The sequence below is a fragment of the Cloeon dipterum genome, chromosome 3 (genome assembly GCF_949628265.1).
Source record: "Cloeon dipterum chromosome 3, ieCloDipt1.1, whole genome shotgun sequence".
NCBI classification, from domain to species: Eukaryota; Metazoa; Arthropoda; class Insecta; order Ephemeroptera; family Baetidae; genus Cloeon; species Cloeon dipterum.
The window spans coordinates 4,980,805-5,007,345 of NC_088788.1; the positions used below are offsets into that span (position 1 = coordinate 4,980,805).

At 40.4% G+C, this 26,541-nt stretch overlaps 3 protein-coding genes and 1 long non-coding RNA gene across 4 annotated transcripts; 2 read left to right on the forward strand and 2 right to left on the reverse strand.

The window, feature by feature from the left end:
• Nucleotides 1-3: 3 nt before the first annotated feature.
• nan (transient receptor potential cation channel subfamily V member nanchung) lies at nt 4-6,538 on the reverse strand. The gene is made up of 16 exons (XM_065483404.1): nt 6,444-6,538; nt 5,720-5,898; nt 5,566-5,653; nt 4,746-4,922; nt 4,504-4,661; nt 4,225-4,410; nt 3,870-4,124; nt 3,734-3,816; nt 3,425-3,675; nt 2,763-2,992; nt 2,559-2,710; nt 915-1,024; nt 699-853; nt 529-645; nt 353-478; nt 4-293 (listed from the first exon to the last, which is right to left on the reverse strand). The coding sequence occupies exons 1-16, from the start codon at nt 6,532-6,534 to the stop codon at nt 111-113; spliced, it is 2,541 nt and encodes an 846-aa protein (XP_065339476.1). The 5' UTR covers nt 6,535-6,538; the 3' UTR covers nt 4-110.
• LOC135939170 (piwi-like protein Siwi) lies at nt 1,269-20,033 on the forward strand. The gene is made up of 15 exons (XM_065483397.1): nt 1,269-1,335; nt 8,767-8,894; nt 9,683-9,764; nt 9,872-10,086; nt 10,144-10,326; nt 10,411-10,734; nt 11,302-11,556; nt 11,953-12,109; nt 12,170-12,298; nt 12,350-12,517; nt 12,740-12,984; nt 13,053-13,220; nt 13,426-13,571; nt 14,123-14,270; nt 14,338-20,033. The coding sequence occupies exons 2-15, from the start codon at nt 8,769-8,771 to the stop codon at nt 14,452-14,454; spliced, it is 2,463 nt and encodes an 820-aa protein (XP_065339469.1). The 5' UTR covers nt 1,269-1,335; nt 8,767-8,768; the 3' UTR covers nt 14,455-20,033.
• LOC135939176 (uncharacterized) lies at nt 19,891-22,620 on the reverse strand. Its single transcript, XR_010574723.1, has 3 exons — nt 22,485-22,620; nt 20,192-21,033; nt 19,891-19,997 (listed from the first exon to the last, which is right to left on the reverse strand). It is a non-coding gene; the product is annotated as an uncharacterized LOC135939176 (long non-coding RNA).
• LOC135939173 (beta-1,3-galactosyltransferase 2-like) lies at nt 22,550-26,436 on the forward strand. Its single transcript, XM_065483403.1, has 2 exons — nt 22,550-24,704; nt 24,758-26,436. Exons 1-2 carry the CDS (start codon nt 24,596-24,598, stop codon nt 25,645-25,647), a joined length of 999 nt encoding a protein of 332 aa, XP_065339475.1. The 5' UTR covers nt 22,550-24,595; the 3' UTR covers nt 25,648-26,436.
• The last annotated feature ends 105 nt before the right edge of the window (nt 26,437-26,541 follow it).

A 26,541-nucleotide genomic window follows, 5' to 3' on the forward strand; every position in this document is an offset into this window, starting at 1 on the left:
AAATTCAGTTGTCTGAAAACTAAAAATTAAACAGATGTATGAATGAATTTTTGATAGTTTAATCACATGTAATGAATTATAATTTAAATTCCTTTTAAAACTTGAACTTTTCAGTATCGTTTCGGAGGTGGCTTTTTCTTCTTTGTGGTTGAATAGGGGTCAGGCTTCTTGACCCCTACGATACCAGCTGCTTCATCTTTTCGCATTTGTTCCCGCAACAGGCGCCTCTTCACCATCCGGTCGTGAATTCGCTTCATCTCCAAGATCTCTTTCATTTCCTCCTTGTCATCCTCCTAAAACCGAATATTTTATTCGTAAATAATCTTGCATCGAAGATACATTTTTTTTGTACCGATTGGTTCAGTCGCAGGACCAAAGCTCTCCGGCCGTCAGCCATTGGCTGCGAATAGTCCATCAGCGACTTTAGTCTTTCCGCTGGAGGCACTCCTCTCTCAACCACCAGCACAATTCTCGCCCACTGAAATTTCTCAATGAATTAATTTCTCAAAAACGATAGTAAATTTTTACTTGTCTCTGCCACTCGTTTTTTGTTTCGGCGATTTTTTGGTACGTGTTTCCCATCATGGCGATCAACATGTTGACCAGAAGAATCGCCACAATCGCCATGAAAAGAACGAACATGAACTAAAAGAACAAAGTTTAGAATTTTGTGTAAATCGTTTATAAAAATTTCTGACTTTCGAGCCAGTTTCGTGCGTCGTTTTCTCAAACTGCGGGTAGTAGTCGCCGAAACTGGTCAGGGACATCAAAAACATTGCCATTATAGACTCTATCGGGTTCGGAAGGGGGTTTGCACTCTGCATCTCGTATGACAAAAATATTATGTAGTAAGCTGGAATAATAATTGGCTGCGTTAGCTTTAAATTTTAATTTATTAAAAAAAATCTACTCACCTTGCGAAAAGCCCATGACGAAAACGAGATAGATCGAAACGAATCTGATCAAGTCTCCCTTCAACATGCGGTAGATCATCACAACGAAAGGCCCAACAGTTTTAAAACCTCTGCAATAATTTTTGAAATTTATTCATTTTGATTCGCATAATTTTCTCTGCCTGACGGTTACTACAGCAGACGGGAAATCTTCTACAATTCAAGGTCCCATGGTTTAGCATTACGAAGATTCCCATTTCAAGTTGAAACAAAATCGCCATTTCCGTTGGAAAAGCAAGCTCAGCGAACACTCTTGTACAGATCGCGCGTTGCTCACAATCAGCCTGCTAGATCGGCGTCGGCGTTCCGACGAGCAGCAGCTCAGCGGCCGGCACCTCCCGCAAACCACCCCGCACCCTGGGTCTCATTAACTAATTGTAAGGTAGGATGATTAGCCGTTTTATAACGGTTTGGCCGCCTGTTTAACTAAAACATCTCGCGTTTAATTATTAATATTTTGGTTTTAGTGAACTAAGAAATTTCATATTCATAGGTAACCGTTGGAAATTTGCTTTGTTGGAAAACAGCAGTAAATTATTACAACTTCTAAAGAGTTGCTTGACTTAAATTAATTTTTGGCTGCTTTTCGAGGGGAAACTGGATACATTTAACTATAACTAGCAAACGGAACTTACTTTTGAAGTGTCTGGCGTAACCGTGTTAAGGATTTGCACTTAAATGGCATATCGTTGGCAGAGAATGATATATTTATTTTTGTTGAATATTTGCTCTTATGGGACATGGACTTTTACAAAATTGAACCAGTTTCGAATTTAGAGTGTATTTGGAACTATTTTACGAAATAGGTAACCATTGCACTTGAACAAAAGCCTTGAATTCCCTGGCAATAACTAGTTGTTAATATTTTTGCTCTTGAAAATTTTTAGAATGTTAAAATCGAAGTTTTATAATTCTTGCATCTGAATAGCTCAAGTAACCAAATATTGCTTGAAAACTTCCAGAATTTGAAATAAAATCATACGTTTGCTTACTATTCGTTTCAAAGTAAAATCTATTTCGGCTCTTTTAGCCAGAATAAAAACGAATGTTAAGTTTTTTTAACGACTAAAATGTAAAAGTTAATCTCCGACTCTAACTAGCAAGTCTAAATTTGTTAGCAATAAATAATTACAAAAATTCTGCCTGCACTCCAAAATTTGTATGCAATATGCATGCACTTACAAGCAGCAACCCGCCGCTCCTTTGTTTGCGGAAGACGGTTAGAAAATTCTCAAAGGTTTTGAAGGACTTTCAAGCAGGGTTTGCAAAAACCCGCATTTTTCCGCCCCACTACATGCCAAAAAACTGTTTTTTGCGGATTTTTCTTCAATTTTGCGCATATTTCCCAAACACATGCATCAATAATTCTCATGATGGATAACCGAAAAAGAGATTGTTACAAAATCAGTAAAAAGCCACAGGTTTCAACAAAAGACCGATAATTTTAATTCTCATCTTAATTTTCTGAATTTTTTGGCGTGAACTATGATTTTTCGGGTTTTATAAATTTTTGAAAAGGCGGAAATACCCAAAACCAGTGTTTTTTCAGCTCCGAAATTGGCGAACCCTGCTTTCAAGTCATTAATTATCAAACCCTACACTTACCTGCAGAAAAAGAGAAAGTAGGGTGCTGTGGTGACCATGATAACCACCGCCATAATGTCCTCGTCTTGCGTCAGGCAAAGCGAGCGAACCCACGGCATTATCATCATTAAAATGCAGGAGCCGAGAAACAAGACCCTTGACGGCGCCGTCATCTTTTTTTAATAATTCAGCCAAAATTTCTTAATATAGAAGTTTTGATATTACCAAATTTTCCAAAAACATTCTTCTGCCCAAAAACCTGGCCTCTCTGAGGGCCGCGATGATGTAGAGAATTGCGCCAATCTCCATGGCGATTTCGCAGACCACTCTGACCTTCGCTTGCCATTTGCTCAAATCCAAAAGCCGACACTCTTGATAGTCAATGTTTGCCATTCCTCCCCACAATCCGCGCGAGAAATTGCCAAAGCTGCGGAAGCCATCGTAGTCCGCCGAACCTATTGAACGTAATTTATCTCATAAATTCATGAGGGAATAAGATGAACAGTCCTGATCCTGCTAGGGGCTGTTTTTCAATGTAAAGAAAGTTGTGAATTGTGAAAATACATAAAGTTATTTTTGCTTGGACCTAATTGTAAGTTTGTAAAAACGCATAATGTGCTGCTTAAAATTTAGAAATAATGAAGTAATCAAAGTGGTTGTGTTAGCTAAAGTAAATTAAATTCCTATCGGCATATAACGAGACGGGAAAATAAATATTTTCAATTTTTTCTTTGGGGATAATTTGAAATTTCTGTGATGCGATTTTATTATCTATTAATCAAACTTATTATGTCAAAAATATAGTTTTAATCATTTATTCAGTAAAGATAAAATATGTTTTTTTTTCTCCATGGAATCAGGATATAATTTAATTATTCTCATCTCACTTGATTTGTTGACAAAAGAAGTTCTATTCTCCGCAAGGGCAGTCCAATTCGTGGTAGCTGTCGGTCCTGAGTCGAAGAGGGTTGCGTCCAACACCCCAGACGAGGGATAATCGTAGTCGGTGAAATTTGGGGCGGCCAGAGGGGTGGGCGCCGGCGCCTTTGGAGTAATCGGCGGTGGACCGGGCCGAAGCGTGAAGCAGAAGAGCGAAAAGAGGAAGTAGAAAAAGAACATTATGAACTGCCGGTAGAATCTGCAACGCGATATAATTGTTTAGTTTTGGTTTTAGCCTAAATTTATCTTGTCCGAACCGTGCTTTGACGAACGTGTTCCATTTTGCGTGCAAGAGATCGACTAACATTCCTTCCATCAAGTCTAAATGCTCGTCTCTTTCCTGGTATAATAATTTTTAAAATTTGTGCCGGGAAGATTTTCAAAAAGGCTTACACCGAAAACAACAAGATTCAGCGCTGAATCTTTGCAAATATTTCCAGTCTTGATGTCTATCGTGTCGATTAGCGCCAGAGGGTATGCGGCGCACGTGATGCTGCCGATTTGCCAATAGATTTCTCGCTGAATGTTCAAAATGTGGAAGAAAATTTCTGTTTTGGCCAATTTCGCGGCCAGGGTCAGTGGGGTCAGGTTCAGGCTGTTTTTTATGTTGATGTCTGCGCCCGCTTCGTATGCCATATCAAAAGTTTCCTGGAAACAAGTTTTTAACATTTTTTTACAAGCCTAGCTCGGACCTCCACAGGAATTTGCTTTTATTTTTTTAGTAGTTTTGAGATGAAATTTGACGTACCACTTTTTGATAAACGACGAGCATGTGCAAGACGGTGTTTCCGTTGCTGTCCTGGTTGTTTGGGTTGGCGCCGCGGGCCAGAATCAGCCTGTAGCACTCCTCCTGGCCGAGACACGCGGCGAAACTCAAAGGGTACTCGCCCCAGTAGACGTAGCCGTCGTAATTCGTCAAAGGGTTGCAGTCCACCTAATTTTAAAACAAATTATTAAGAAATCGATGATCTATGCAACTTGCACGACTTCAATGTCCCACAGGTTGCGTGCTCTTTTAATTCCATACCCATTCGTGATCTAGAGAGTCTCCTCTGGAACCTTTTTGGTCCTCGGGGGACATGAAAGCTCCGTAGCATCGCTCGTGAAAGTCCACATTGCTGTCCAATAGGAATTTTACCATTGCCGGATCTTCGTTTACGATGGCGATGTGTAGCACATTTTCGCCTGAAATAATGTTGAATTTTTTTGTCTTAGCAATCGTTGAATGGAAATATTAACGCTGAAAAGCATAAACTAAATTTGTGTTACCGTAGTATTCGTCGTTCATGTAGACGTCATTGATCAGCTTGGGATAAAATCTGAGAAGGCGTTTGGCTAAGTCGGCATGCAAGGCCGTCGCGTGCAAGAGGCACAAATGCAAAGCCGTCTCGCCGACTGCTCCTCTTTTGTTGACGTCCCAGCATACGTCTCTGTATTTTGTTGGGTCTGTCCGAGGGAATTTAAGAGCACAATTTATTGTTGTACGTAATTAAATCGCACGAGATCATTAAAAGAATCTCTTCATTTTTATTTATTTATATTCAAGGGACAAAAATCGAATATACAAACTAAAACCTGGCATCAAGTTTGTTACTTTTTAGCTTACTTTTTATGCAAGGCAACAAAAGGAAATTATTTGAATTGTTTGATGCCATAAACAATTTGTTCAACAATTTGCAATAATAAAAAAGGACCTTCCTACAGTAAAAATTCAAATTTTGCCAATTTTCTCCAAAATGTACAGTGCTTGAACATATTTTCTTGGCATATTCCGATTCCTCTCGTCGAGATCTGTCCAACGGTGTATGCCACTTATTGGGGAAACTCTTGGTTTTGAAATTAAATCGGATTTCAAGTAAGGAGACAGTCCTTACCATTTGAAAAGCACGCTAACTTTCCATCCAATTTTCTCAAAATATACAATTTAGGCTTTAACTGAATCCTAAGGAGTTAGTTTATGCATTTGCAACAAGAATTTTCCTGGCTTTTGCAGCATCATTCCTCTTTAAAAAAGGATTGCGCCTTAGTAAAAGCAAATAATGGGACCTTCTGCTTTTAAAGAACAATAATTCAAGCCACATAAATTTACCTTTCAAATCTTCCAGGTCGGCTGTCAAATGGGCGTGTTTGTCAATGTCATATTCCTCTGGGTCGTCGAAGCCTCGCAAAGGAGGCAGCTGCGAATTTTAGCATTACATTTAAGCTTATTTTTTTATGTACTGAATTGAAAATAAAACACTGACTAGTCTCGATTTGGAGCGTTCCTTGTTGCGAAGCAGGACGATTTGCGAAATTGGAATCTTTCTGCCTTCGCCCTTGTTGTACAAATAAGGCTCAACTTTCGTTTTTATTGCGTGGTCGAGCTCAGCGTACTGTTTCGTCTGCGTCGCTCGTTTCATCAATTCCACTAACAGCCCTCCACCTGATTCCAGAAAGAGAGAGAGAGAAATATATATTCAATCCTGTTATTTGTATGAAATTATGAAGAGGACAGATTTTTTTGCATTAATTTACTTTAAATTACGTTGTTATCTAATCGTGTGTCACAACTTTATCTCTCGTATTTTAACGCAGATTAATATTTTTAATTTTTATGTATTTTGCAATATTAGGGAACTATTCTTTAGAATTAAATATAAACTTGATGATTTTAGTTATAAATTTTAATATTAATAAACTAAAGTTCTTTTAAAGCCCTCTTCGCCTCAAATGTTGCAAGATTTGATGTGAATAATATCCTGACATGCCTTTAATTTATTTAAATATGCATTTATAGGGACTAAAATTAATCAAATAGCCTAATCAGGCACTCCGAGGAGTAAAAAAGACCAACCAATTTAATGCACTCATTTTATAAACCTAATACCATTTAATCTGATTCTAAAATCAACTTAAATAAAATGCACCTTTCTTCAAATACTGATTATTGAACCGCAAATAAAAAATTGTATATTTAAATTTGGGTACCCTTGAGGTCGACGAGCTTGTAGACCTCCTGCAAGGCGCCTCCGGCCTGCTTCTTGACTCCGCTGGTCACATTGCTCTCCGTATTACCCATGCTATCCTTCTTCTATCCACGGAAAAAACTGGGAAAAGCACGCGGCATTTTGTTACGCGTGCGGAGGGTTGCGTCGCACCCGCACTACTCGCTGTTCTCGGGGTGGTTGAGGGCCACGGGGGTTGCTCGTGCCAGTCGGTGCAAGGCAGAACCGCGTGGCGCGCGTCGATATTATATACATACGCCGCTTTCTGCGGTAAAATTTACATTTCGCGCGCCGACATAATTCCAAAAAGAGTCAGGAAGGCTCTGCATTGACCTAGTTCTCTTTTTGCCTTTGACCCGAATTTTATATTCTCATGTTTGATTTAAATTTGCTGTTTGTCAGTTTTATAATGCATATTTATTTGAAGTTTTTTGACTGGAAAATTACATTGCAGGGGTCGTTTTAATTTTGTGGTTTCATTTGTCGTCCTCAATCATCGGGTAATATTCTCTTTGTCCAGTTGAAGGTTTCTCGTAAAAATCTTCTTTGAACTCCTCCGCCTTGGATTTCACAAGCGAGTTGTAAAACCTGCCGCTTTCCACCAAGCATGCTGAATCAGCGTGGCATTGATCTATTTTGTAATAAAGGGGAAAATGAGACATTAATTTCAATCAGTTCTTCGTGCTAAGATTTTTTTTCTAAATTAACTAGTAAAAAGACGAGAAATGTCGTGGACAAGTAAATTTTCCCAGCAACATTTGGAGCTACACTCCACAACTGTGATCTTGAAATCCTATTTTGTTTTAACTTTAAAAATGTAGTTTTATTTTTTTCTAAATTCTGGACAAAAATATTTTTATTTATGTTAATTAAAAAGAACGTCTATAGAAACTTGTCAGTTAAATTTTGGATATTTGAATTTATAGCACTTAATAATAATCTGATTCAATTTTCTTGCTTTTTTACTGTAAGATGGAAAACTATTTGGGTCTCTCATTTAACGAAACCGTTATTCTATCCATTTTCTCAGATGGTATTTTTCCCCCTGAAGTTTTCTGATTCTGATATCTAGTTTTAAATATTCTCATACAATAAAAATGACTAACTGTGGGAACAGCAGACTCCTGGTGCGCCGCAAACTCCCTTTTCGTCCTTCCCGCACGCAGCTCTCGGCCCATTGGTGCAAGCTTCTGGGAAGAGACTCTCGGCCACGCAAGGCAGCAAAAATGCCTCAAAGCTTGGCGCAGAGGGGCCTACCGTGCAGCCCAACTTGTCCGAACAGCAAATCCGAGGTCCAAAGCATCGCCCAGTCAAACCAGGACCGCAACGGGCACACTTAAATCATTTTTAAAAAATACCTCTCATCAGCGGGGGCCAGATGTGCGATAAAATTGGTTCCCACTGCGCAGATCTTAGATGGCGCCTGAATGAGGGAAACAAAAAGCTCTCTTTGGATTGCCGTACGAGTGTCAAGAGTTTGCTTTTACGACCCAAAAGACAATTAATGCAAATTATGTCACAATATTGACAAAAACTTGGTTCTTTTCGCGCCTTACTCCACCGGACGCGTCGCACGAATCTGGTCCCTGCTGTCTCTCATTTGAATATAAATTAAAAATGTATTGTTGTGTAAAAATAACTAAAAAAATACACCAAGTTTTATACACTTACGCGTCTTGTCACCGCACTTGACGCCTTGTTAAAAAGTGGTGCGATGTCTGATCTCTTTCCTCCAGGCGGGCAGTTTGTGATGAAACAGGACGAACTAAGACTTATAATAAGGCTCAAAATTAAGATGGCACAGGTCCTCTCTAGATCAGAAATCAAAGAGTCTCTGTCTCAGTTAAAAAGCAGTTTGATATAAGAACTCACCCATTTCTTTGCCTCGTCCACCGCTCGACTGGCAGCATCCTAGATCTGGCGTCTTTTATGCTAGCTTTTGACCATTGTTGTCCCCACCTACGTATCATTCATCTCCGCAGAAAATGCTAATGCCTTCCAGAAAGAGATAAAAATTTGCTATTCCGACTGCATTGCAGATTTGCATGTGATTTTGAGCAGCTCGACCTTGTCTATTCATTTTTCTGAGGCACTGCGTACATTTCATAAAGATTTCTTTTATCTTTCAAACATTTTGTCTTAACTTAAAATAATTGCAGCTTTGTTTATTAGGAATTATTTTTGGATTTGAATTTCATGGATTGGTTCAAGTCTCGTCGCCTTCTCTAAGAATAAAATAGTTGTTCGTTAATTGAGCTTTTGATGAATTCATTTGGCAAATTAAAAATAAACTGCATTTGTTTTAGAAATGGACACTCCGAGGCCTCATGGAAGGGCCAGGGGACGGATTCCTTCACAGTCGGTCTCAAGGTCACGCTCGCCCATCAGACCCGGACCCTCCCCAAAGGTTGCAACTCCGTCGACATCACGGCAGGTAAGAAACAACCTTAATATCGGAGTAAAAGGGTAATATTAGGCCGCCACTTGGCATGGACTCATTGTCAGCGCTGCTTTTTTGCAACAGCACCATCTGGTAAATTGAGATATTTTAGTATTGTAAATCAGAAATTGCTTGAAATCCCTGAATAAGTGCTAATATAAAAATATGGTCTGCAACAGAATCAAACTAAAATAAAACAGAAGCTTTTTCTTTTGATCGTCCAGTCGATTATCTCTATCAAAAATCGAGATTGAATTTTTTTGCGAAAAGAATTTCAATCCCGCTGTTTGATGCGAAAGGAATTGCTATTAATTAATATTTTTTAAGTCTTTTAAAATTGACTTTGATTATTATAAAAATTTTGTAAGCGATGACCGACATGAATAATTTCCGTGCTGTTCCTTTTGTTACACGTGTTATTCTGAAATTTTAAATTTAAGAAATGAAAATTGTATATTAAATAATAATTTTTTCATTCTTTATTCGTATTTAAAATTCATAAAATGATATTTTTCCAGGCAGAGTGTAATATATTTCTCCAGATATGAACTTCTTCTCGCACAATTTTTTTAATTCTCGTCCTTACCATTACAAGCAAAAACGAGAAATTATCATCTAAATGCTGGGAAACTTCTGTAATATTAAAATATTTTTACATTTAACTTAAAAATCCAGCCAAGAAAAATTTTGCTTACGAAAATATTAACGAAACTGTTAGTTTTGGAGCAAATTAGAAAAGTAAAAACCACTATCAATTTAAAATGGATGTTAACAAATTCCAGCAACAGGGTTTTGGTCAAACTTCTCAACCAGGACCTTCAAAACTGTTGATTCCGGTAAAAAAGTTTGAAGGAAGCAAGAAAGGTAGGTGTTTTTTTCACGCCAGCATTGTTTAGATTAATTCCGACGTCGTTCTAAATATTTTAAATCCCTCTGCGCAGTATTAAATAAATGCTCTTCCGCCGTGACAGGTTCTGCTGGGACACCAATCGAGCTGCAGTCCAATTTTTTCTACCTGAGCTCTGTGCCTCAGTTCACTGTGTACCAGTTCAGCGTGCAATTCGAGCCCGAAGAGGAGCGAACCCACGTGCGCAAAGCCCTATTCGCAGAATGCAAATCGGAACTGGGCGTGGCCAACCTTTTCAGCGGGGCTACTTTATTCACGAGCAAGAAGTTGCCCCGAAATGTAGGCTGCTCAACACGCATTTTTACTCTTTAATAGCTGAACATTTTTTTTATATAGCCTCTTGTGATGGAAGCGAAGGGAAAGGAAGGCACGTCTTTTAAAATCACCGTTAACTACGTGAAGCAGCTGCATTTTGGAGACCACGAGTACAACCTCGTCCTCAACATTATCTGGAAAAAACTGTTGCGCATGCTGAATTTGAAGATGATCGGGAGGAAATTCTATGATGCAAATGCAAAGGTATAAATTCATCAATTATTATTATTGAAATTTCCACTAACTTAATGGATTTTGCACACGTTCCTGTTTGTATTTTTATTCCAGATAAACATCCCAGAATTCAACATGCAGCTGTGGCCCGGCTACAACACGACCGTTCGCCAGCACGAAGACGGTCTTCTGCTGTCCGTCAGCTTGATTCACAAGGTGATGCGCACCCAGACGGCTCTGGACGTAATCAAGGACATGTACAGGCTCCATCGAGACCAGTTCCAAGTGAAGGTGAAGGAAGCGCTGCTTGGTACAGTCGTGGTCACCATGTTCAACGATCGCACCTACCACATCGACGACATTACCTTCGAGGAGACGCCGAAATCAAGTTTCCCATTCAACGGGAATAATATCACCTTCATCGACTATTACAAATTGGTAAGCAAGAATTTCAACGCAGACTGAATCAAATTTTATTATTTAAAGCATTTAAAAAGTTGAATTTAACCTCCTACTTTTTTGTTTAATTCCTCAGTGCTCGAAGCCACCAACAGATGGCGCCACCGTATACTTTAGTAATAAATTTAATTTTCATGAATTTCCGCTACGATTTCAGACTTAATCCTGCTACTGTGCATTCATCACTTAATATTCTTTCTCTTGACGTGCTGAAATCAAAAATCGGTTCAGCTAATCGCCGTAGAATCGTGAAAAACTATTTTTTGAAATATAAAATCTTTTCCGACGTTTCTACTGCGAATGGCTGGACTGATTTAAGTTTTTAGCACGTCAAAAGAAAATATATCAAGTGAAGAATGCACAGTGGCAGGATTGAGTATGAAATCGCAGGGGAAGTGTCTTAAAATTAAATTAATTACGGAAGTATATTGTGGCGCCATCTGTTGGCATCTTCAAACACCAAGGGTTTATGCAACTGGTGAATTTTTTATCTTCTTTTTTAGTTCCTTTTCCCTCCCTGAAATATTCTTGTTTTTGCATGTCCAGAAGTATCAGATCATCATTAAAAACCACGATCAGCCGTTGCTGGTTTCAAAGAACAAGGCGCGTCTGATTCGGACTGGACAGGGAGATCAGCCCATCTTCTTGGTCCCTGAACTGTGCTGCATGACAGGGTACACTGACGAAATGAGGAAGAATTTCCAGCTCATGAATAGGGTGGCTAATCATACAAGATCTTCCCCAAACGAGAAAATCAACCAGCTGTTCAGATTTGCCGAGAGATTGCTGGGGAAACCTGAGGTTAGTAGAATTTTTGTATTAATTTGGCGTCTAAACAATTTTATTAGATGTTTTTCACAAATTTTAAACTGATTGAAAGCTTTACTATGGTTTTTAGGAATGAAACATGTTAAAATTAAGGGACGTGTGGAAAGTGTAAATCAAAAAGTTTTATTACAGTCTTGTAACTAAAAATAGGGTCTTTTAGGTATAATATGTTTCTATTTAGCTGTAATAATGTACAAACTGACCATTCAATACGCTTTAATTGAGCATTATCGCGTGATATTTGTGCCAAATCCTCTAAAAAAATTTGTGGAAAGTTAATTTTCTTGTTTGCTCATCTAAAAATCTCTCAAAAAGTTGTTATCTATCTATTTTTATGGGAAAAATTCATTAATTTTTCCTTCAATTCAGATCGTGAAGGAAATGAACGAATGGAACATGAAAATCACCCCAAACCTCCTACGTTTCCACGGTCGCGTTTTGCCCAACGAAAACATAATCCAAGGTCAGAACGGAAGCCTCAAATATCCAGTTGGATCCAATGCTGATTGGACCAACCAAGTTAAAGGTAAACTAACCTCTTGTTTAATATATCAACATGAAAGAAAAATTTTAAAATTATTCGCAGCAAAACCAGCACTGTCAAGCGGAACATTCAATTCTTGGCTGGCAATTTATCCTCAGTTCATGAAGAGGGAAGTTTGCAGCTTTTTAAACGATTTAATTCGTGTTGGATCTGGAATGGGATTGAGAATAGGTAAATTGGATATTTGATTAAATATTCGTCTAAGCGTGTGTCTTTGCACAGCTCACCCAAAGACAAAAGAGCTGCAGTCCGACAGCCTAAGTGAATACATCAACGAAATTCAGTCCTTGCTGTCTCACATGGCGCTCGACATAATCGTGTGCTTCGTTGGCGACGTCAGGGTTGACAGATACAACGCCATCAAGAAATACTGCTGTGCGAATAGAAGTGGTGAGTCAGGTTAATACTATTATGCAACCTGCGTGGCTCGTCTGAAGCGCGGGTTGCATGTCCTTTTTAAGCGAATCTTCTAAATGATTTTTATTTTAATAATTTAAATTAACAGCTTAGTGCTTAAACAAATATTTTTTATATTTAAATATGAATCACAAGATTGAATATATAATCATTCAGATTTTGTAATTAAAAATTGCTTTGCTAATATTTTTTTAGTAATGTCGCAGATAGTGACCAGGCGGAGTATCACAAGAGGAAACAACCTGTCGATCGCCACGAAAATCGTCCTTCAGATGAACTGCAAGGTGGGTGGGGCTCCCTGGACGGTGGCCAATCCAACGCTGCTGCAGGGAATTATGGTCATTGGCTTTGATGTCAGCAAAGATTCATTGAACCGTAACATCGCCTTCGGAGCACTCGTCGCATCCATGAATGACTCGTTTTCGAGTTACCACTCCCAGGTAAATAATAAAAAATTTTAATTTTAACTGTCAGAAGAATTAATTACACGGTTGTTCTTTTTTCACAGCCAATTGAGATCAACAAAGGCCACGACTTAAATTCAAAGATTTGCTCAGCACTGCAAAAGACTTTGGAGGCGTACGAAAAGAAAAACGGCACCTTGCCGACCAAAGTGGTTTTCTACAGAGACGGCGAAGACGAGTTTCAAGACGTTTGCATCGCGGAGAAAATGAAGGTGAATTTTTTTTATTACGTTAGCCCTAATTTTAGATTTAAAAATTTTCATTACTAATCAGTAAAATAACTTATAACAAAAAATATCACACACAAGCCACTTCGGGAATTTTCCATTTTTACTCCTGATCGCATGCGTTCTCCAACTTAAAAGCTGTGAAAAACTGAAGGGCTAAATCTAAAAAATGAAACTGGTTCAATTTTAGGAGGTTCTGCAGATAATTTACAAGGGCCCAGACTTCAAATTTATCTACATTTTGGTGTCTCGTCGGTGCAACGCAAGAATCTTCCACAGAACCACAAATCCGCCTGCTGGTACTGTCGTCGATGGCGGCATTACTTTACCAGAAAGGTTGGTCAAAGGTCATTCATTAGCAAAATTATTTCAATATTCTCTGTTGAAACAAGAATTATTTCAAAATGTGCAAACGCTTTAGAATTTCAGTTCGGTTTACCGCCAAAAAGTCATTTTATTTTTCTTGACATTGTCTTTGATTTATAAAAAGGGGCAATATTTATTATTTAAGGGGTCTTTTACAAATGCTTTGAACCAAATATTTTTTTGCAACATTCCCTTCTTGGACTTTTTAAACTCTCAACAATTTACGAGCACAAAAAATAAATTGATCAGGAAATCTTTAATTTTAAAGGTCTACATTTTTAAAAAAAATATTAATTACTTGATAGGAAAATGAAGATTTCATATCAAATCGTAGGCTATTCTTGTCTGCATTTTTTTCTGATGAATTAATTACGTGTAAATTTGCAGCCTTGTAGATTTTAGATAAATTTTAAAATAATTTAATTAATTCGGATATAGTAACAGTAGGTTATCTTTTTATAAATAGATAAATTTGATAGTCCTTTTATTTAAATTAATGCATTACATGTCGAATGTTTCAGATACGACTTCTACTTGGTGAGCCAGAGCGTGCGTCAGGGCACGGTGAACCCAACGCTTTACCAGGTGCTGTCGGACAACTCGGGTCTCACCGCGTGCCACATCCAGCGGCTGACCTACAAGCTGACTCACCTCTACTACAACTGGAGCGTAAGATTGCGTTGCTCTCACCTGTAAAAAGGTAGGACAAGCCTATTCAATTTTTATTTTCACTCAGGGCACCATCAAAGTTCCGGCACCCGTTCAATATGCAAAGAAATGCTCGACGCTCATCAGCCAAGCGCTGCACAAACTGCCCAATCCGGATTTGAACAACACTCTCTATTATTTGTAGTTTTAATTCGCTGGTTCCATTTCTGTTTTCATCTTGATATTGGTTTATAAGAGCTGTTAAAAAGGATTAAGTGCCCTTCACGAAGAGTGAGTTCAGTGTTTACAAAAGAGATGCGAACTCTTTATAAAATATGCGCGTAATTTTTCACTATTTTTTTGCAAAAAAAAAATCTGGAGTGAATTTAAAACGAATATAGAAATTTGGATTGCCTATAAAAAAAATCATAATATCACAAACAAGTTTCCTGATGGAAGTGAAGTCAAGCCATCCCTAATTCCCTTCAGAAAATACAAACGGTACTACACTGTTTTCTGAAAAACACATATTATTTAAAGGTCTAAATAACTCCGCCCTGGGGGGCGAGTCGCAGACGCGATCGTGTCTGTCTCTGAACACCGTGAAGAGCGATCGTGGGATCGGTCCACGTCTTAATCTGGGGAATCGATTCTGTATTTGAGAAAATTTAACGCACGATGTGTATAATTTTCACGTTCTCGACTAACCTCGTCCTGCGCCTTTTCAGCTTTTTTCCGCGCTTTATATCTCTGTTCGTCTTGCCCTTTCCAGAAGTTTTCTTTTCCTTTTTCTTGTCCGTTCGTTTCTTGTTTCGGCGCTCCACCTCTTCATCTGAGTCCGGGTCGGACGAACTGTCCTCATCATCGGACGACTCTGGTGTTGAACATTCCGAGTCAGAGCTGCTCTCGTCGCTGTCCCTAGCTCTCTTGCTCCGCCGCCCTTTTTGGCCTTCCGCATTTTCGCCGTGTTCCTGTACACGTCGATCTCTTTCACTCGGGCCACTAAATCTTTTATAGTTTCGGGACAGCGGCTGATTTTCTTGAAATATTCAGAGCGTAGCGCGCTATGAATTTTTCTCGCTTGCCGCGATTCCGACATGAACGGATCGGCCAGTTCTAGCAATTTTCGCATTCGCTCTACGAACGTTTTGATCCCCTCGCCCTCTCGCTGACGTACGACCTCAAGTTTCACCTCTGCCTTTCGCTCACCTGCGAATGCTTCCTTAAAATCGGCCATAAATTCGGCTAATGTCGTTCCGTTCTGAGCTATCCAGCGGATACACCAGCTTTCCGCCGTCCCTCGGAGCTTGCTCTGAAGCAGCTCCAGCGCAACTTGATCATCTAATCGAAAAATCTCGTTTGTATGCTTAAACTCGCGTAAAAGTTCTTCAACCGTTTCCTCGTCCTTTCCCGTGAACTCCGGTACTCGTTTAGACGCGGCGGTGTACCGCCGGTTGCGTTCGGCCCCGGTATCCGTCAACGCGGGTCGGTTCACGGGATCTTACCCCTCATGGCACCGCATGCAGCTCAGTCCCGTGTACTTTTGTCCCCTCGGCTAAAGGCCAGCCTAATTTCCTCAGTTTAATGCTTTGTCTTCTACCCAAGGTAACTTTCGGCGTGATTTTCTGTTTACTTTTCTTTATCCTCGGCTTGCAACGTGCCCGTTTTAACTACCAATGATTAAATATATGTACTTATAATAATAATATACTTCGTACCAATGCAGTTTGCGTGCTTTTTAGAATTTGCACCGGTCTCGCAGTGGTCGCAGAAATAATTCATCTTCATCAGAAACGCGGGATTTTTCACAAAGCTAAAATGCTTTTCGACTTTGTCGTAGTACAAATGAATTTTTTTCTTATCGGCCGCGAGCTCGTCGGATCCAAATATTTTTGTTTCTTTTGTGCGGCCCTCGAAAGCAATTATCTTGATATCTACCAGCGTGTCCTTAACGGTGGATATTGAATCTCTGGTAGCGCCATTTGAAAAATCAAAGTGTACTCTCTCTCGTGCAAATTAATATTTTTTTTCGAGAAATCTACGCTTTTTTGCATTTTAGCGCTCCTCTAACGGTTTTCCGCGGCTTTCAATTCGGCTTTATGCGTGGTGGACTTTTTCATTTCCTCGCAATTGTGGAATTATTCCGACAACCACTGCAAACAGCAAGCACAGATTTTGCTTGTAGGTGGCTGGAAGACCTTTTGACGTGGCCCATTTATCGAGGAAACGGTTTTTCTGCTCATTCTTTGCAGTAATTACCGTGTGGAGGGCGAGAACCTCCGCATTTCTTTCAAGTCGTCTCCCTTCGAGATCCGATACAGCAGTCATCTCTTGATATTACAAACTCGCGTGACGACTGGGACACTTTTTCCAGCTGCGATGCTATATATCATCTCTCTGGGGATTTGACTTTTTCGAACGAAAGGAACCTCTGCAGAGGTGCCCTCGGTTGATATATTATCGAGAAACCTATAAAATCGGTTTCTTTTTGTGGCCCCGTCAAGTAAAACAGAGTCCATCAAGCATTCAAAGGGGTCTGCCCCTGTTACTTTTATTTCATTTAAGGCAGGATGGGGCCCGCCCCCCCCCCCCCCCTCGGACAGTTTGGTTTAACCGTGCAGAACCCAATCTCCGCAATGGTTTCCCATGAAATTGGATTAATTTTTCCCTTGTTTTTGGGAACGGGAGCAGTGAAAAGAGGGAATGTTGATATTTGATGGGGGGAGGGGTGGATAAGAGATATCAACCCAAGAAGAGTTTTGGGGTGGATAAGAGGTATCCGCCTAGGATTTTTTTTACTTGACAAGTCACAAACCGTGCATCAAACTGGCTAAAAACGCGATGCGCTTTTTTCTCTAAAACAAAAGAGCCGTCCGGTGGCCCTCGGTCGTCGTCGTCGATTACTTCTTCGATGTCATTCTCGTTGATTTCATTGGCGACGTGGAGGGCTGCCTCACGGTTCTCTTCGTTCTGTGCCAGTTCTCCTCTTCGATCGCCATAACCCACTTGATTTATGTTCTGAAAAATGATTTTATGTCGTATAAAGTAACTAGCCTTTTGCACTGCAAAATGTTTATTTAACCTTTTTTGCTGCATAGGGAATTAATACTTTAGCTTAGCCCTACCATGAAATTAATTATTTATTTAACGAATGAATTTATTGCTTCTATATTTATCTTTGAAAACGATAATTAAATGATTAATGTACATCTGAAAGGAATGTTTATGCATGCAGAATAAAACAATCATTGCATTAATTTCTATGAAAGTGTATTTTATTGAATTACTACGATACAGAGGAATTGGTAATTAAGAAATACAAAAAAGCAATTACATTAACGTTTCTTTGCAGCTTTCTTGGTAGGCTGTTTCCCCTTCTGCAAAGAGAAGGCGTGTTTATAAGCGTGGTTGTTAATTTGACATTACACTTACGCAAAAGAAGTTTCTTATGGCGGGCATCTGGTCGCCGGCGGCCTCCGCAAACAGCTCCTCCATCTGGCTGACGCTCCTGGCGCAGAACTCCTCCATGTATTCGACAGCCTGTAAACAGAAAGAAAAGGTTGTTATTATGATTATGAAATAAATATCACAAAACTCACATTAACGTATGGTTGTCATAGTTTAGCATGATCGATTCTTTCTCGGGGTCGTGCGCGACTCGCATACATCTTGCGCCTACTCGCGCCCGGAATCCCGTAGTAAACCGCGTCAATCCGTCGGAGGACCTCTTCCTCGGGAAGCCCCGCAGCTTCGTCTACGCGCCCCGGACGCGCCCGTTCCATTTGATTACGATCGCGTCCAAATTGGCGAAGAGAAAAATGGTCGGATTTTCTCTTTTCCGCGCGACACCCACGATGCTTTTGGTTGTTCGACCGACGGTTCCCCTTCGGGGGGCACAGGATACTCGCGTTATTTTCTACTGGTTCCGCGCGCGTTTCTACGTTAATTTTGCCCGAGGCGTCGCTCGCCTGCGCCGAAATGTGCGCAACACATTTCCTACGCCGAGCTTTATTCTTTCCCCAAACTTAAATTCGCAGTAAGAGCAAAACATGGCCGGGAAAACGCCGAGACACGCCTTTTAACCCCAAAAATTACCGAACCAACCGTGAGCTCGAATTATCTCGCCGGTGCCTCCACTTTTATGAGGTAATTTAGGGATTAAAGGATTAATAAACATAGCATTTTAGCTAACGAAGGGGGTTGACATACCTTTATTCAGCGCGGGCTGTGGAGAACCGTCTGGAGAGAGATAGAGAGAGTAGAAGACCGGGGCGGGATGGCCAGGATGCGTTGTCCGTCGTCCGTCGCACTAAGTCCGCAGCTTCTTAAAGTCCCGAGTCACTTGCGGCACTTGCACTGGCGTCTGGATTGTTTCCGCGTACTTGTTACACGAGACAACCCAGCCGCCAACATAACGTGTGAACAACAATGTCTGCATAAGCGAGCTAACTTTCCAAGTAACTGACCTATAATTTTAACATTGCGGAAGTAGACGCTGACTCATCTCTCAATCCTAACTCCCTCACAGTGTTCTTCCCCTTCCTGAAGCAGAAAAAAATAGAACAACGTTAATTCCAACACTGTATATTCAATTTGCTGTCGACGCTGTCAACCTTTTCCTTTTTTTCTCTGCATACTCTTCAAGTGCCTCTTCGTAGGTGGTTCTGACGGTGACTTATTCTTTTTCTTTTGTAGCCGTGATCTGTGACAAAAATATACTATAATTTTTGCTCACGAATGTGAGGTACAGCCAGCCTCGACTTACTGACTTACTCACGGTGCGTCTCCTGTTCCGCGCTACCACTCGCTCATCGCTGGCTGCCTCGTGGCGTCGTCGCTCGGCACCTCCTCGCGCTCTCCGTCTTTCTCTCCCTTAACGTCTAAGCCCTTGTTTTCGCCGTTTGGGATCTATCCTACCTACCCATTCATCTAGCCCTAACCATTATTCCGACTGAGGGTGGATCCGCGTGGGGAGGGAAACAACTACATTTAGAGAACGAGACTAGCCTTTATTTTCTTCTTGAACATTGTTGGGCTATGGAGGCCGTGGAAAACTGAGAGAGCGGGTTGCCGAAGGGCGTTCTTCGGCCAGGTCACTCCAACGGTTCTGGTCTTCTTGTTCACTCACTTTGTCTCTTTTCACTTCTCGCTGCCGCGCACTTTCGCACCTTCGTCACGAGTGGTTTGACCCTCTGATAAGTGAAGGCATAATTTTGTTTATTATATGTGATAATTACTATTATCAACATATAAAGGGGAGATATATACAACAGGGTTTTGAATTCTTTTATTTTCGAAAAAAAATTAAACAGCCTTGTAAAACTAAATATATTTTACAATTTATTCAAGAAGCTTTAAACATTCCTGTTCCAATACAATTAAAAAATCACGAGGCTTGGAAAAACCTCGGGGAATCTAGAATAACAGCAATTCGCTATAGAGAATTGCTCCATTTATAGATAAATTAGAAAACGGCTTCAAGGATTATTAAAAATAAAATTCAAAAGTTTGAATTTTATAAATTTATTTATTTTAGAACGATTCTCGTTACACAAATAACTTTTAAGACCGGATTATGACTCCAGCCACCCTTTGGATCCAGTCAAGGTAAGCTGTGAGTCTGGTGCAGCCACCAGGACGATGCAATTCGCAGCCGCAATCCACTGGGATAGGTCCAAAGCTGGCGATTTTAACTTGGGTCTTCACTCCGTCACATTCAGTGATGGTGAAGGGTTCGCCAGCGTCTCTCTGTTGGCAAAATTCGTAAATAAAAATTAAGGAGCACTCATTTTTTCCTTCAGCCTGCGGTTCTCTCAGACTGTAAAGTAAAGAGTTCAACTTCAAGCCTTTAATTCAATTCAATTCGTTTTTATTTCTCCAAACAAGTCATTTTTTGTTACAAACATTTAAAGTCATGAAAATCAATTATTAGCACTACGCACCTTCCGCATTTCGGTGAATTTTATTAGTCCAACTGCCCTCACGCAGTTGTACACTGCTGTCTTCTCGGACAGTAGAGTGTAACGTTCTCCTCGGCTCTTCAGGTAGGTCCATGGGGGCGTACGATATCATTGCTTCGACCATCCCGACCCCGTTTGCAGCGCTGGAGGTGGTTGCGGTCGGGACGATGATGAACTGGGCTTGCTTTTTGTTGGGTAATTGGAAAAAATTATTTTTTCCATAAGGTATTTTTTATATTTAAAAAAAATATACTTGTCTTCGGGGGTGCACCGAACTAGTTAAATATTGCATAATTTTGATTATTATATGTGATAATTACTATTATCAACATATAAAGGGGGGATATATACAACAGGGTTTTGAATTCTTTTATTTTCCAATAAACAGTTTAAACATAGCCTTGTAAAACAAAATATATTTTATAATTTATTCAAGAAGCTTTTAACATGTCTGTTCCAACAGTTAAAAAACCACGAGACTTGGAAAAACCCCGGGGAATCTAGAATAACAGCTATTCGCTATAGAGAATTGCTCCATTTATTTATAAATTATAAAATGGCTTCAAGGATTATTGAAAAGAAAATTCAAAAGTTTGAATTTTTTCTTATAGAACGAACCTCGCTACACACAAATAGCTTTAAGGTCGGATATTGACTCCAGCCACCCTTTGGATCCAGTCAAGGTAATCTGTGAGTCTGGTGTAGCCACCAGGACGATGCAATCCGCAGCCGCAATCCACTGAGATAGGTCCAAAGCTGGCGATTTTAACTTGCTTCTTCACTCCGTCACATTCAGTGATGGTGAAGGGTTCGCCAGCGTCTCTCTGTTGGCAAAATTCGTAAATAAAAATTAAGGAACAAAAAAGAATAAAAAAAACAATAACTCCCCAACAAAACCTTGGGAAAATTACCTTAATTTTCCCAACCTGGTGTGTGTGCGAGAGCCCTTGGGAATTTGACTATTTAATTTCCGCGCGCGTTCAGAGGCGGAAGCTAGGCGAGCGAGTGGGAATTAAATTTAGTCTTCTGGAAATCACTGGAGGAATTTTGGGTATCATTTGAAGTGCGTCCCCTGCCATAGACGGTAGCAGTGTATCTTTCGAAGGTTTCGGTGACCTGAGAACGAGACGGCAGCCGAATGGTGGTAATGGCCTCGCCAGAAACCGGGAATTCCAGGTGAATAATGCAGATATCGTGGTCTGTGAGGTTGCGATCTGCAGATCGGCGCTCCTCTTGCTCCGCGCTTATTTATGCGTGAACTTTCATATAAAACCAACGATCAGTTTTCACGTGACTGAATTCAATAAAATTCCGGTCACATCAACCCGCAAGTTCAGCGAAGAAGAGTAGAAGGGCTATTATACACACTTTTTTCAATCATAACTGGCGTGGTGGCACAAGTTGCCGGGGATAGAGGAAGGCGCAGGTTGGGCGCGAGTTGGGAGAGAAATAATTTTGCGCGAGTTGTGCGGGAGTTTTTTCACAACGCTTGGTTTATTACGTACGCGTATTAAACCCTAAAACAACAGCACACGAACAATATAAGAAGAGTATATGGGCGTTTATACACATAATTATTATCATGAAAAAAGTCACTCGCCCTGTGGGTGGGTGAACCGCGCACTGGTGTGGTGGCACAAGTTGCCGGGGAGAGAGGAAGGCGCAGGTTGGGCGCAAGCAAAAAGGTTATGTCGCGATCATATTTTTTAACGTAGTCCCAGACTCCAGCAATATAAGAAATATCTTATAGCAGCGAGAAATGCGTGCAACTAGCACTTGATTTCTCCAGCCTAATGAGTCAGTGCGTATATCACTTTGGCGTATACATGGTTGGGTGCGAAGCAGTTTTTTCTCCTCAACTACGCCAGTATTTTATTCACTTCGAAATATTTACTTTTAATTAATCCGTACGCCTATAAGTCTGGAGTTAGGATCCTCTCTGTCTCACGCTACGACAAGAAGTGTGCTACCTTTTCCAGCAACTGACTCTAATATTACTGTGAGGTGTAATTTATTTATCGCCCTTGACTTACTGCCTCACTGGTCGCCGTGCTTCTGCTGCATTCCTTTTTCCCGCTGAGTGGGCGGATGCCTCCTGGCGTCATCGGCCTTCGTCTTCAGCGCCTTGACGCTCCGCTACTCGGTCGATTCGCCTTCGCCCAGCAAGCTTCCCACTATCATTCTAATCTACCTACCCTCAGTCTATGCCCTAACAGGTTCGCAGGGGAAGACCCGTAAGGGAGGGAAACGACAGACATTAAGGGCAAACACGTACCTTCTTTATTTTTGCAAACATGATGACACTACACGTCGAGGTCGCGTCGAGAGAGAGAGAGAGAACCGCGGGATGAACTTCCTGTCAGATCTCCAGATGATGACTTCTCCCAGCCTCCGGACACCAACAGTTTCTGTCCTTAACCACGGAGCACTTCACTGCACTGAACTGCACCCTCGGCCGCACCCAGCCGAACTGTCCTTTTCGTCTCTCTTTTTCCACGTCGCCCGTTTCCTCTCTCTCTCCTTCCGCGCCTCTATTCATTGCAAGCACATTTTCTCAATCATAGACATAATACTAATACTCTGTTTCTTATTTCTCAATCCAAACCATTCCTTTCTAATTACCCAACTCGGGTCCGCACACAAGCAATTCTTTTATACACTTCTAGCTAACTCATTAATTTTTATGCTCTCGCCAGCTCGTTCAGTTTTATGCCCTGCCAACTATTTTTGAGCTATTGCTTTTATTTCACCGCTTCACGCCTCGGCGGCGTGAACGCCCTAACGTCCTGCTGGCACCAATTAATGACTGATCACGTGACCGGATTCCCGAGAATTCCGGTCACATCTCTTAAACATTTACCCCATTTAAAAAATAAAATGCTAACCTTTAAAAGCGAAAATTATAATTTTCGCTTTCCTCAACCATCTTCGTAAAGTGCGAATCAGCATTTTATATAATATCGCTTTCGTGAAAGAGAGCAGAATTTGTCGATTTAAAATTAGCATCTTTAGTTACTTCTAACGAGTTGATGTAAACACAACCCATATAAAAAGGTTGAATTGAAAACGCATTATTTTTTCACGATCTGCACGGCGCGCTCGGCTTTTGAGTTTCCGCGCGGATGGTATGCGCTAATTCTCGCAATATTCATATTGTTCTTTGCGCAAAACAGCGCAGTTTCTTTGCTCGCGAACGCTGATCCCCTGTCACACACGATTGTTTTGACTCCGCCGGATTGCAGCAAATATTCCTCATACACGAACTGCGTCACCACTTTTGCTGTCGGCTCTCGGCACGCGCGTAAACACACGAAATCCGAGAAATAGTCGCCACTCCGACTAACAGATGTTTGTTGTGTCGCCTCGTCGGCGGAAAAGGTCCTGCAAAATCTAGCGCAATTTTGCTGAATGGATATTCACCGCGATCCACCAGCTGCATTTCTCCAGGTGGAAAATGTTCATTATAAATTTGGAAAATTAAAACGGCAGTAGGTAAAGGGATGATCTCTAGTGTCCGAGATGGAAAATATAAATAACGCTTGTATTCTACAGCAGTGTCTATGTGAAAAATCTATTAATTTGTTAGCTTAGAGTAAGATACCTAAAATAATTATATATCAGCATATTTAAACACACGCAAAAGTCCAAGGATATTGAATTGTCCTTAACGCGCACTATGACACTTCATCGTTGATTCCCTCACACAGACTCCCTCAAGCTCTCCGGTACCCCTATTTATCAACTTTGCCCCGTACCGACGCCGCGCCTAACTTTTGCAATTCGTTTCTTACACGTGTTCTTTTTTTCCCCACCCAAAATTACATGCGTAAGATTTAAATTTACAAACTTTACTCTGATATTTTTGAAAATATCTAAATTTTAGTCGTGACCGTTTCCTAAATTTCCAAATATTCACCTAGGCTTGAACTGAACTATGTGAAACCTTTTTCCGTTTTTAACCCGTTTAAGGAAATGACAAGAGCTTTATTCAGGCTTGATAAGAGCTGCAAAGGAATATCCCCCACATCCAGAATAAAATTGAAAATTACGGATTTGATTCTGGTGAGATGCCGGACAACATGAACAACGAGAGGCGAATCTTTTTCTGTCGAGCAGAGAAGATTGCGAGATGCCGATGAAAAATTCAATTTTCAAAGCGATACAGTTAAATACTGCAGCTTGGACGGAATTTTTACAAGAGCTTAAAAGGATATAATAGTTTTTAGTTTAAGCATACATCATTTCTGATAGGGTAAACCACTTTTGACGTAATTCCATCTGATATCTGATAAGCTTGTTATCTAACGCGTCCTTCACTAAGCAAATCAATCTCATTTCGTGGCACGCATTCTCAGCGTTTGCTTTGTGAAATGCTTCTCACTGCGAATGGCACTTCGGAACTCACTGAAGATATTGGTTCTGATCATAGGCGTGATAATTGTTGGTTATTACTACTTGCGCGGCTCCTATAAAATCAACAATTGGACTACAAGAGGTAGAATAAACAACTAAATTTTAAATTAATTTTTCTATTTTTCCTTTTGTTAGAACTAGAAATTCGAGCGGTCAGTGTAAAGCCACCGCTGAAATTAAAATTCAACATTGAGGACTTTTTATCAAACGAACCTAATGTGTCGAGCAAGTACCCTGGTGGTTTCCTGAGAAGCCCTGAATGCCCTGCAGAGGAGCTGGAAATTCTAATTCTCGTCTTTTCGGCTCCTGGCAACTTTGAAAGACGACAAGCCATTCGAGAAAACTGGGCTCAGGACCTTAACAACTCAAGCAGTCTGTTTTTTATCCTCGGCGGCGTTGAAGTGAAAGAAAGGGATCGAGAAAAATTGGAATTCGAACAAGATGTGATTTTGGCAAACTTCACCGACAGCTATCGCAATCTAACGCTGAAAACCGTGGCGCTTCTCAATTGGGCCGGCCAAAACTGCGAATTCAGCTTTTTACTCAAGTGCGACGATGACATGTACATAAACTATCCAAAGTTGAGACACAAATTATTCGAAGAAAACGCAGTGTTTGACAATAAAACGATAATTGGCCGCTTGGCTGCGGGCTGGAGGCCGAACCGCAGCAAAAAATCCAAATACTACCTCTCAGAAACAGAATTTCCTCCGCAAGTTTTGCCAGATTTCATGTCGGGACCGTCGTATGTGATTACCGCCGGTCTCGTCGAGCCGCTCTTATCAGCTGTTTTGGAAGAGCACTGGCTCACCCTCGAGGATGTGCTGGTCACAGGCATAGTTGCGAAATACAGACTTGGTGCCACATTGGTGGGCTGGACCGCTTTTCATAATGATCGTGTTGCACTCACGACTTGCAATGCTAAGCAGCTAATATCCATCCACGATCTTAAACCTAGAGAGCAAAAGTTAGTCCTTGTTGCCAGGAACAAAGAAATAAAAAGACGCTGCAAAATCGTTCCGTGAATTTCTTTCAATTTTAGCAACTTAAATTCTGGCAGGTGTATTTTATGCATCAGCTGTTACATCAATGCATATTGTGCCTTTTTGAGTTTAATATTCTGAATTGACCGTTAATTTTGCCTGAACAGTATATTTATTTGCTTCAAATGGAATGGAGATTGGCCTGACTTCCAAAATATTAAAACTCGTGTCTTGGCTCTTTTTCTACATTTAATTTAAAATGAGGGCCATACCCCTAACATCTTACCCCTGAATTTTTGAAATATCCACATTTCTTAATTCTATCCAGAGCTTTAATTTTTATCCGTTCAAAAGTGACAAAAATCCTCATTTTTCCGCACTCAACGAAGGATTGTATCAACCAAAAAGAGAAGCAAATTAAGCAGAGATTTCAATTAGTTTTTCTTAATTGATGGAATAAGATTGCGGACCAGAGGGTTGTTTTGGAGGTGCCTTCGGTTGGTCTGCACTTCCCCATCATCTCTGTGCTCTCTTGAATGCTATATTTAGTGAATAAGACCAACATTCCTAAATAATAATAGTACTTCAGGTCTCTGATAAAATTAGATGTTATTGGTGTGAAATTAACTGAAGGGCACTCTTCCTTAAATTAATTTGGCGCAGATTAGAGCCATATTATTTGTATAGTTTTCTTCCTTTATTTCGATTGCATTGTTGTTAATCACAGTTTAACGCCATTTCCACAAATTGTATGCTCACATTGTGCTGTAAAATATGTACATCATTAAATTAAATTAAACGCAATGTTATGTTATAATAATTTTAATTTAATTGATTAGTTTTATTCAGCTCATTTCCTTCATTCCCCAAAGGATCTGCACGTGGAGCATTCAACAGACGGTAAGCAATCGTATTTTTTATTGTTTGAGAAGCTTT